The 12,896-nt window shown below is 37.0% G+C and overlaps 1 protein-coding gene across 1 annotated transcript in view; it reads left to right on the plus strand.

Moving 5' to 3' along the window:
- The window catches only part of fam20cb (FAM20C golgi associated secretory pathway kinase b), a 69,075-nt gene extending 64,920 nt beyond the window's left edge, over positions 1 to 4,155 (plus strand). The window contains exons 10-11 of the mRNA XM_030121675.1: positions 421 to 571; positions 2,283 to 4,155. Of these exons, the coding sequence (XP_029977535.1) occupies positions 421 to 571; positions 2,283 to 2,399 (268 nt within the window). The 3' untranslated portion in view covers positions 2,400 to 4,155. The remainder of the gene's footprint in view (positions 1 to 420; positions 572 to 2,282) is intronic.
- The last annotated feature ends 8,741 nt before the right edge of the window (positions 4,156 to 12,896 follow it).

A 12,896-nucleotide genomic window follows, 5' to 3' on the forward strand; every position in this document is an offset into this window, starting at 1 on the left:
GCAGAAAGTTGTTGGCTGACGTACCTTTGAGCAGGGCATTTGCTCCTGGTGCCTGATATGGCGAGTCCACTCCTCCTAGAATGTAGTGTGATCCATGCATGAATGATCTAGTGATGGGTTAAATGCAGAAGGCTAATTTGGTATGTGGTGTATGTCTGTGTGTGAACCCCACTGACAATTAAAGATTATTAATAGTCATAAATTTGAAGTTTTTTTTTTTTTTTTTGAAAGTCAGTTTAACAAACTTAAACACAGACATTATAGGAAAAAATATTTAACATTTATACCATGACTGACCTTACAAAGTAACGTGGTCATACAAACGGGGATGCATGGATAGTTTATCAGCTTTTGCACATATTACTGTGTAGATATCACTGCCCACACTGACACTGTTCCCCTCCTGCTCTCTTTGTACAGGGTAAGGAAGTCAACACACTTGCGTCTGCAGCTTCTGGCAAAGGAAGAATACAAGCTGTCCATGCTCATGGCAGAATCCCTGGTGAGGGACCGCCTCAGTCCCATCCTCATCCAGCCACACCTGGATGCCATGGACCGACGCCTCCGCCAGGTCTGTGCGTCAGTTTATGTGCCTCTGCAAAATTCACTATCTTTAAAAGTCCATTGTTTAAGAGTCACAGGATGATCTAATTCGAGAGATTAATGTAATATACAGTATATGATTATATTAGTAGATTTTTGTGTATTTTTAACAGCACCCATAGATGGGGCGTGAGGGCAGAGATATGCAATCTGCAACCTCACCAGTAGATGTGACCAAAATTTAAACACTGACCCTTTAAATCTTTAAGCATTCAGAATGATTGACATTCAGCATGATTATTATTATTATTATTATTATTATTGTTGTTGTTGTTGTTGTTGACCATACAGAAAATAACTGTAAGTACATTTTTACAATTATGTTAGGTGTACAGTAGTCATTCCGCTTCAACAGACTATGAATGCACTCCACCTCTTCACATACAACATTAGAAAATGGAATTGACAAAGTTGCCTGTTCAGTTCAGTGTAACAGGGGTCAGAGCTACAAAACAATAATGGCAAATGTCATTACATAGTTTTATATTGTGATAAATATCATATTGATTATTAATATTGAAGTTTATATGTCAAATCAGCATGAACAGGACATTTTACAGCTGTAGCCATGATGTGTTCCAATATTTCTGTCCATATAGTTTATAAACATCACTATCTCCTTAAAGTTTAAAGGGAGATGTTTCATTCTAAGTGGGATGTGATAAAAGTAGATGGTTAGTTGTTATAGAAAATTATTATTTAGTCTGAGCACAAAAAATATTTGAGAAATTTAGAAGTCGATCATTTAAAATCAGTCATGGATAAAAAAAAAAAGAGAGAAATTAGGTAAAAACCATCTCTTGGGCATTTTGGAATCAAAGATAACAATTAAAATAAGTTTACCAATGAAGAAGAAAAAAGGTATCCCGCACGTTGTCCATTCAACTTGCAAAAAACTTTAATATTTGATCGCAACGTTTTGGTCCTCTGCACTGTTTTGAAGCAGAGATTTAAGTCTTTAAGTCTTAAATCTCTGCTTGAAAACAGTCCAGGGGACCAAAATATTGTTAAAGTTTTTTTGCAAGTTGAATAGACAGTGTGCGGGATACCTTTTTTCTTCTTCACTTCTACCTCATGCTCCTACGCACCTGTCCCTGAAGACTTTTTAGGTGTGCACCAGCCTCCATTCCTTATTAACAAATTAACCAATGCAATGCAGTGATATTTATCACAATATAAAACTAAATTATGACATTTATCATTATTTTTTTGTAGCCCAGACACCTGTTAGAAAAGAAACGCCTGAATTCAACGTGTCCCAATACTTTTGTCATTTGTGTATGAGTTAGGTAGTTATGCTATGATACTAACAATGTGATAATAATATGAGAAAATGTCTGTTGAAGTGAACTAAGGTCACTCCCAGAATGTATTCCCAGTTAACTTTAAGTGCATGTCTTCTACAGGGTGTCCCATAAGTCTCCATACATACGAAAAATAAACATTTCTTGACATAAACCATTTTTATTTATATAGTATGCTCTATATGACTGCCATTTTGTCAGGAACACATTTTAATGCGTGTCTGCTGAAGAACTATAAAGAAGAAATATAAAGAAATACATGTTAGAACCATATATGTATGGAATGTATTATGTCTCCTATGTATGGAGACTTATGGGACACCCTGTATATTGGGAATCACAGTTTTAAAGTAACCCTGCCAACCCTGTCTGTAGGTGCTCAAAGTGTTGGGGGAATGCATTGAAAAGGAGGGCTACAGCTACGTCGTGGAGGATGACCTCCAGGGAGACCAAGGGTCAGACCGCGGCCACACTGCCCCACGGCGGAGGTAGCTGACTGTGGGGGAGTCTGGCAGCTGGAACTGAGCTTGAATCCCCGGGATAGACGACTGGACCAAACACATCCAGTCACCCTTATAAACAAAACTAGCATCCTGTTACGCAGATGAGCTCCGTCTGTACCACGTTTCTCAGAGGGAATGGTTTGCTGAACTTTCAGGGACGCCCGCCCATGCCTGAGGTAGATAAAAGCTGTCTGGACCTGGACGCCTGCTGGATAGGATTGGACTCAAACAGTGCAGACTTTACCTGCGCTGAAAGTTTTGGTGCAGTTTTTTTTTTTTTTTCCTTGTTTGTTTTTTTGTTTATGGGCATTCGATTGATCTGGGGGCTGGGTCATGGATAGAACTGAAATATCCTAGGCTCCTTAAAATATCCAACCATGACTCTATTGTAGGATAGCATCACTACAGCAGACCCAAACACCCACCGGCCCACCGCAGCACTACCAAACCATGAAAGTCTTGCAAGAGACGCCTTCTCTCCGTCTTTTGTTCAGGACCCTTTTTTGAATTCAGTGAATTCTAAGGGACTTGTACAGAATCTCCCTCCCCTCCCTCCACACAGCCGAACTATGTGTTTCTACGTATTGTTGGTATTCCAAGTGTTTCAGTTGAACATTCATAGTGGAGGAGGTTGACTTCCTATTGTCTTAATTATCAAAATAATGTTTGATTGATTCACTGCAAAATGTTTTTATTGCAAAGTGTCTTTTATTTCTGCTGAGCCATTTCAGCTTCTATCATCGGTATTCAAGATGGAAATATTTGATTGGAGTGCAGGTTTACTCCTGGATTTGTCCATTAATTTTGCCCATAAATGTTACTTGTCCTTGAGAGAGTATTTATTAAAATTCATATTTATTGTTTAAAATGAATACATATTCAGTACCACATCTCTTTTTTTCAGTTAAAAAGGATTCATTGAGTTCTACATTACAGAGGTGTACTTTCTCATTTGTCCAGAAGAGGGCAAAACGAGCATGTGCAAAAATTAGCTGCCAGATCCGTGCCTCTCAGTAACCCTGTCCACATCTCAACACTTTACAAGTATCAAGCCTGCTTTTAAGAACAGTTTAGCATCGTCACAAGTATCAGTTAGGTCAAATGAGCAAGTCTACGCCTGTGTTTACAACATTTAATCCGTTTCTAACTACTGTTTCTGTTAAATTTCTTACAGTGCAAACACATATGAGGTTAGATTTATGGTATCAAAAGCCAAATGTGACTCAAATAGTTTTATATTATTGTTTCTTTGTAATATATTTGATGTTGCTGTTGTGGAGAGATTATTTTTCAGGATGTATATTTCATTCATACCAACAGCTACTAGCCTAGTTGTTGGTGTCAACAGTTCAGTCATTGGCTGAAAGTTAATATATACAGTAGGAAAATCTAGTGCCTGTGCAATGATAGAAATACTTGAATGTCTGGATTCATAGGGGAAAGGTTTAGACTCCTCCCAGGTACGAGCTATAGATAAGATAAGGAGGTCTACATATACTGTATGTGTGTGCTGACTCCATCTGTCCCACATAGGTTTTATAAAAGTCTATGTTTCCATAGTCCTGTGTCTGTACAGTGTGTATGGGAGTATGGGTGAATCCATGGAGAACCTTAGATGATGTGTTGTTGAAGTAAAAATGCTTCGTTTTCTTTTTTAGTTTGTTTTTTTTAATTCAAGTCATTGTTTCTGTGGATTTATTTTTCATTTCTTTGCATCATGGTAAAAGTGCAATAAAACAAAATGAGCATAATGTTGTGTTGTGTCTGTGTTTTATTATGTGAGTGGGAATAATGTAACAGAATGAAATAACTGCTTGTGTTTATTGTAGACTGAGGTGTAGCCCCTGTGAAAAGTCTTGACCAGAAGCAGCTCAAGGTGTAATGTGAATCATGGGAGTCGTTTTGTTCTTTATCATATGATTGGGATGAGATGGAAAAAAACATTGGAGTGAATTGTTATCACAGTCTCTTTTTGTACATAAACTTGCTATAAATGAGAAGAAAGAATGTAAAATTAAGCTAAAAATTACCTTATTTGTCATTTACTTAGTCCCAGTGGCACCACAAAAACACTGCATTGCCCAGTGGTTTCACAACATGAGAACAGGATGAGGCAGAATTTGATGTTCTTGAATTGGGAATAAGACTGGGGTGGTTTTGTGGGTGTGGAAGTAGGACAGGAGTGCAAAAAACACTATTGTGTTACTGCTCAAGGTGAATGCAACACCTACTGTGGCCACTAGAGGTCCTCCACAAGCCCTTCAAACATGTAACAGTGGATCCTGGACTTGTGTTCATGATGTATTATGGAAGACAGACTTGGGACACACTGATAGCAGGTGTTTTATTGCTAACAGGGGCTAGGCTACAGAATGATGAAGACAAATATCATAATATCATTTTATATTTCAACACATATTATTACAGCGAATATTTTTATTTTCTCTTAGGGTTAATGTTCCTTACATTTTCATCTATGCGAACAAAATGCTCTAGAATTAGTTTTTACTTCATTTTACTCAACATTATTTTTTAGAAATAAAAAAAAGAGCTACCTCTAAATTTCTAAAATATTTGTCATGTTTTGACATTTTAATCCATAGATCTGTTTTTTGAAGTTTCACTCAAGAAGAAAAATCAGCCTTTAAACTCAAAAAAATATTGATTTGGCATTTATTGTGATAATTATTGACAACAACTGATACAAACATTTTTATTACCCCACCCCTTGAAGAGGACGCAAGGGGTATTGTTTTTGGTTTGGTTTGTTTGTTTGTCAACACTTTAGCAGCAAAATTATTGGTTGAATTCATACTAAATTGGGTTTATAGATTGCCAGTGGCCCAGAATAGATGTCATTACATTTTGAGAAAAATAGGTCAAAGTTCAAATTTTTTCAGAATTTCTAAAATCTTTTTTTCCCATTTGCTTACAATGGGCAAAATTTAACGTCAATAAAAAAATCAATTTTGTTTTTATTTACTTCAAACTTATATATATATAGAGGCAATTGATATGCTGACATCAGCACATGCATAGACATGATGACATCAGCTGGATCAATGCCAAAATAAGCTACAATATGTGTGAGGGGCGGGGTTTGTTGTGCCTGGCACCACTTGTTATGTCAGTATTTCAAATCAACATGAACAAGCAAAAAGCTATAGATGAGATATCGATGATACTCATAAAAAAAAAAAAAAAAAAAAAATGTATTTTATACAGACCGATATTTCTGGGTTAGTCGTTTCCTGCTGCCTCTATCAGAGCTGTTGTTGTGTGCATGTGCACAAACTTAAATCAATTTAACACTAATTCAGTTTAAAATTGTAAATATATGTGATGTATCAGTGGAAAGATTATATTTAAATCACTTTTGCAACCTGTAGATATACATACCGGCCACTTTATAAGATACACCTGTTACACTACTTATTAATGCAAATATTGAATATTACCATTCACATGGTAACAAAGTATGGTTATTAGTATGTAGCTGTTGATTTACTGGGATTTTCATCAACAGCCATGTCTAGGGTTTAGAGAGAACCATTCAAAAGAGACAATACATCCAGTGAGCAGTTATTTTCTGGGTTAAACTGTCCTGTTGATGATAGAGGCTCTGGAGCTGATAGAAAGCAACAGAAACTCAAATTTCAACTGTGGCTGGTAGAGGAGCATTTCTGACATGTTTAACCTTGAAACAGATGGGCCACAGCAGCTTATAGACTCCCTGTCCACTTTATTAGGTACATTTGTTTCTACCAACGTGTATCTAATATAGTGGCCGGTGAGTGTATATGCTGCTGTAGCCAATCTGCTTCAAGATTAACAACAGTAAATGATCTGTTCCAGTGGTGTGTTTAGTTGGGTTTTTTTTTTCTTTTTTAATCATGAAAACTGTCAATTGTGTTCCAACTGTCCCTGTTTTGTCCATGGTGGTGACCTCTATTATCATTCTGAGCCAACAGTCTTTTGAAGAGAAGACGAAAATTATCATAAACCCCTGAGAATCCATAAAAGTCAACAGGATCATGTTAATCCAGTTTTCAGGTCTTACAGAGGGTATAATTCAGCCTTATCACCATCATGGTACAGACTTGTCAAGCTGACCGAGCAGTAAAGGCATCAAAAGTAGTAGGAACTGAATTCAGTCAAAGGCAATTTAAGGTTTTTACCTTTCTGGTTTATTTTCAATAATTCATCAGCAAAATTCTGAATCCAAACTCCATACATCCATACCACCTAGAACAGCCAGTAAGTTTGCGCCTACAGCACATTTATCATTTTTTATCATTTTTTAATCTATAAAGACCCAAACATCCACTGGCAACCAAAACCAACTACTGACATAGAATATTTGATAGCTGTTGATCCACTAATCCTAATAATACATGTAAATAATTGGTGTAAAATACAGTTCGTCATCTTTTTATGGTCATCAGATATGACCTATTTGGACGTTCAGAGGCTCCGTAGTGAAAGTGGAAACACTGTCATCTTCTACAACATTGATTCACCAATAAAACCTATGGAGTTGGATCAATGACAGTGAATGGAGCCACTGAGTTTATACATTTTGCTGAAAAAGTCATTATTTCTTCAGTTTTCTCTGTTTTGATATACAGTGGCTTGCAAAAGTATTCATACCCCTCAACGTTTTCCACATTTTGTCAAGTTACAACCACAAACATAAATATATTTTTATTGGAATTTTATGTAAAAGACCAACACAAAGTGGCATACAATTGTGAAGTAGAAAGAAAATGATACATGATTAAAATTTTTTTTTTACAAATAAAAAAATGAAAAGTGCAGTGTGCAAAAGTATTCAGGCCCCTTTTCTTTGAGTGCAACCAATTGCCTTCAGCCTTCTCAATTTCATTTCTTTACACATGGCAGCTGTTCCTGCCTTTCAATGTTAATTCAACTTGTTTATGTGTGGAAATGGGATGGAGGGAGATACAGAAAGATGAGTCTGGCAGTATGGATCTCCACTTCCCAGGTTGCAGTCACCCTGTTACTGCAACATGCATTCTCATGTGCAGACAGGTGCTGGAATCTGAGGAGTGCTGATCTCCCATACATGTATGCACGTCAGGGTAAATCCGAGTCGGAGACAATGAGAAGCAACACGTGGTGGCCAAAGTGTTGATTTTTCAGAATTCTGGCAGGAGCAAGAAGCAATGAAGCTGTTTCTGTGTTTGTTGCTGCTGCGGCCATACTGTGGCTGCGTGGAATTCCGAAAAGACCCGAGTGATGTTTCGGTTTTGGTTTGGTACTTAGGCTATCACTCGGGTTTTACAGATTTGATGAAAAATTGGTGATGAATGTCATACGCAGCTTTAAGAAAGGTTCAATATAGAGAAAAATTAATTTGGGAACATCCACAAAAGTACCACAGGGTCTTTATGGGTTAAAATAATTTCATAAATACTTTTTCCCCTTAACTAAAAAAGTGTGTGTCGTTCCTTCCCCCACATGTCCACACCAGTCACACCCTCCATCTCCCAGCATCCCACATTATCTCTCAATAATAAACCAAATAACAACCATGGTAACAGTGCCTCGTCGTTACAAGACTGAGTACCCAGATGAACACAGGCCTTCTCTGAAATCTTATCTGCAGCAGCGCTTATAATCCACAATAATTGCACAGTGAATGGGTGAGGATGGCTGCACAGTACAGTGCAAAGGAAAATGGCCCTCAGCCCAGGCTCTGTGCATAAGCATGTTTACACGTTCCTAGAGCACTGTTGTGTTTTGATAACCTTTCCTCACAGAACAGCCCCCGGAAAAGCTACTTGGTTGGTTTACATAAACGCATGTACACACACACACATACACACATACACACAGGCAGACAGCGGTATGAATGGAGGAAGCGGAGTCGGAGACAACCATCAGAGGGACAGAGAGTGACCAGAGGAGAACACAGGGCTGTAATCAGCATGGCCGACCGCAGACGGGACGACAGAGGAAGCCTCGTCATGGGAGTGAGCCGTCATGTGGTTATCAGATCTCAGTTCTAACCAACCTGAAGCACTGACCGCCTCCTCTACCCTCTACACTCACTGTCCCTGTTGATCCTTTACAGCTTTACTGTAATCAGTTTGTTTTTCTCGTCTTTAATGAAAAGGTCCATCATTACAGTAACTGCTATAGTAGCTATTTATCTAATGAGGTCATTTAAACTGTTTGGGTGTATAAATAGAAAGCTTTAAGCTGTAGCAACAAAGGTTACAGTGCATGAATACAACACAAAGAATTTTAAACTTATAAGATGAGAATTTTTTATAGATCAGTGCAGTCAGTGATGGAGAGGTAAATGGTAAATGTGGTTTCTGGATTTAATAATTATAAGGATAATGACTGATAACTGTGGAATCACTCTGTAAATTATCTTAACTTTATGTAAAAATAGCCATGACAAGATCACATTTTAATCTTAATCTTAACTTTAGCCTGTGGTGCCCTTTATGCTTACCCACATTATCATCTAAAACCCAAATTCTTTTATAGAGAAGAAGAAAATCCTCATAAGCACATGAAAGCGTCAAGCCCTAGAGATCATCTTAATCCAGTTTCCTGTTCATACCCATGTGTTTTATATGGTCACTTAAAGCCTCTGGAAAAGTAGAAATAGATAGAAATAATATATGTGAAGAAGTAAAAATACATATATGATACCAAAGCTGAGTGTCTCATTAAGTACCCATAATAATCTGAATTTAAAAAAAATTAACTGATCAAATTTCCAATTTAAAAACAGTTCATGCTGTTATCCAGACCATTTGTTAAGGCACTGAACACAGACCATGTTTTGACTGACATCCTGTTGGCTTGTAACGTTAGATACATGATGTTGAGGGCTAACTGTGTTAACAACTTATGTGAACCAGTCAGAGCTTTAAATAAAGGATCATAAAACTGGCAGTGTCAAATACACAACATTGACCAAAAAAATGAGAAAAGGTGAAAACAAATGTTAAAGGCAAAAACTGCATAATGGATGAAAGCAGCAATTAAGAAATAAAATAAAATTTACTTAAAAAGACAGATGAAAACAAAAAAAAAAGACAAATATATTAAGATATAAAAGATGAACATTATAACATTATGTCCGTGTGCTTGCATGCAATGCAAGGTACAAGATACTATTGTTCATCATATTTACTATTATTATTATTATATTAAAACTTTGAAAGCTTTGGAAATAGACCCAAACATATTATTGCAAAAATGTGTTACCTGGTCTCGAAAGATGTGCATTCTAACAGTTTTGGAAAGTCTTTGAACAACTCTTCAAAGCTTTCACATTTCTGCTAATTCGGCAAAAATGTATGCATCAAATTGTTGGCAAAACTCTTGACTAATTCACATGTTAATCTTAAATGTAACATATTACAGTAACCTTTTCAAAATTTTTCATGCAAATTAAAAATTCTGCTATTAATCTTATGTGATTTGTACATTTAGGTGTTGAATAGCAGTGTCAATAATTCAGTTCTTCTTCATTCACTTCTACGTACAAATGCAATGTGGAACAACATAACTCTCATCAAAATATATGCAGTAGACAAGCACATGGGACTACTTTTGTTTCAGGAAATGTGCACGTCTAGTTAAATATCTTAGCATTTAGATTGTTAGGAATGGTGTGTTGTTGCATAGCTAGCATTACTTGCAAGAAGTGATTGTTACCATTATTTATTCATTGTTTTGTCCAATAAAGTCAGCAAAAATATAGATATTATAGAAATTCATGGTTTAATTTTGTAAATTTGCATCCCCTGGAAACATTACATTTACCTTTTGGGGTCTCGATCTGAAAAAGTGCTGCCACTGCATTAAGTTACATATAGCATATGGCTTAAACATATCTATAGTTTACAGAATACATTATAATTCTAGATAATTTAAGAATGATTGGATCACAAAATTAAGTAATAAATCTCAAGTTAAACATATCCAATTTAACTGGAATATTACAAAGTTCACAAAAACTTAAAAGACAATAGGTCAAATTTGGATTGAAACTAATTTCTGCAAATGTCTTGTAACTTATCCTTCATTTCACTTATTAGCTAATATAAGGTAGATATGTGCGTACACACCTCCACATGTGCAGTACATTGCACTTCCAGTCAGTATTTTACAGTGTCCTATCAGAAGTCTGTGGCAGATCCACTTCAAATGTTCAGAAGGACAGTAGGAGCAACACAGACACAGACAGAGAAGTAGGAGATTTATCACAATCGATATACTGAAAAAAGTGTGTATGAGAGTGTATGACATAATATGAGAAGCAAGAAGGATTCATTACATTAATGAGGCAGTCATGTAGGTCCGTCTTTTACTAAATATTTCCTTTTGAATCCTCAGAGAATATGTCATGACAGATTCTGATGACTTTTTTGATCGAGGTGTTATATGTCAGTGGCTCTGGCTTCATTCACTTAATAGTTATACATTCAGGCGCTGCTGTCCATGATATCTGGTCGAGCTACTTCCTGTCTTTTCCCTCAAAGCCTCATGGATAGGCCGGTATTGTCGCAGTTCAGACTCAGACTCAGCTTTATTGTCATTCAATCAATGGTACATGATAAAATGAAATATACACTCAAAAAACTGAAACGTTGACTTTAATTAAATTTATTTTGTCAACAGGTTCCACGTAAATGTATTATGTTAGTTGAAAGCAAAAATGTTAAGTTCATCTAAAATTAAGTTAGATGATCTTAACATTTTTGCTTTCAACTAACATAATACATTTACGTGGAACCTGTTGACAAAATAAATTTAATTAAAGTCAACGTTTCAGTTTTTTGAGTGTAGTCACTCAGGTCTCAGTTTTGTAGCATGAGAAAGATAAAAGGATAAAATATAAATTAAAACATATGAAAGGGTAGAATAAAACTACCATAAATGATATCATGTGCTGTGGCTCAGTTGGTGGAGCGGGTTGTCCAAAGACCAACAGGTTGGTGGTGTGAATCCTGGCTCTGACTGTCCACATGTCGAAGTGTCTTTGGGCAAGACACTGAACCCTTAATTGCTCTCAGTAGGCTCTGGCAGCGCCTTGCATGGTGATAAAATATATAAAGCCAGCAGCCTAATACCACCTACTGGTGTGTGTGTGTGTGTGTGTGTGTGCGTGCGTGCGTGCGTGTGTGTGTGTGTGTGTGAATTGGTGAATGTCAGGCCTTGTAAAGCGCTTTGGGCATCGTGAAGGTGTATAAAATGCGCTATATAAGTGCAGTCCACTTACCATAAAATATGCAAAAAAATTAAATAATAATAAAATAACTTCTTAATATGTTTTTTTTTTTTTTTTTTACACAGTATGCAGTTAAAGTGATGAGCAACAGTGAAGTAAAGTAGCATTTGTAACTTTAACAGCATCATGATTCTGTTGGGCACGACATCAAATTTTGACTAAATACAATACTGAGGGAAGCAAATGCATCATCCTAAAACAAGTGTATCATAGGCCAAGTCCAAAATACATAGCTAATTTCTACTACTTTATGACATTCACTGTTGTATGTACATAAGACTAGATTCCACAGTTGGAAGGCTGTTGTGTATTTGCGTTTCCAAAGGCTTTAAAAACATGTACCTACAGCTCAGTGCAGTGCTGACCTTTCGGTTGCTTCATTTAAAATGATCAGAAACAAAGGGTGAATTGCTTTAATGTCTTTAGGCAGCGCTGGTGGAGTGCCTATAGGCTGCTGCTGCTCCACCAGCAGGGCCACACACAGAGGCCTCGCAGACCCCAGGCTGTTTTCCCGGCCTCTGTCGCCTCACGGGAGCCCACCAATTGCCCCGTTAAGAACCCTTCAAAATACACATCCCCTGTTTTATAGACACGGAAACAATTTATGGCCATTATAGAACATTATAGATAGCATCTACAAAACTTCCCGTTGTTGACTAAACGTCTGCCAGAGTGGACACACACACACACATACACACACACACACACCAAAGAGTTAACGGACAGAAAAAGAAACAAAGATGCAAAGGGTCTTGTTTGTTGGTTTGGGGTTAGCTGCATGTTTTTTGTACAGTTAGTGAGATTAGACTATGAAAAGAAGCAAAATAAAACACGGAGGCGGGCTAAGAGAACAGCGGACCACCCAGACCGCCTCTGGAGGAGGGGGAGAGACCAGTGGTTTGATCAACACTTGGAAACCAAGAGTCCAGTTCAGCTTGATCCAGTACCGGGTCCAGCTGAGATAAAGTCTGACTGATATCAAACCAAACGCTTATCATGGATAGATCTATCTTTAGATCATCAAATGAATCTAAACTAAGTGACCAAACACTGAAGTCCATGTATTTTTCAACTGAACCCCATGTCAGGTTTGATGACTGAGAGGCTGGAAATGCAAATATGAAAGAGGTCAAATATTTTGCTCTCCCTTAAAATTGTACAATGAATGATTTTGAGCCACAGTTAGATGTTTCCAATTTGTTTATG

The sequence above is a fragment of the Sphaeramia orbicularis genome, chromosome 19 (genome assembly GCF_902148855.1).
Source record: "Sphaeramia orbicularis chromosome 19, fSphaOr1.1, whole genome shotgun sequence".
Classification (NCBI taxonomy): Eukaryota; Metazoa; Chordata; class Actinopteri; order Kurtiformes; family Apogonidae; genus Sphaeramia; species Sphaeramia orbicularis.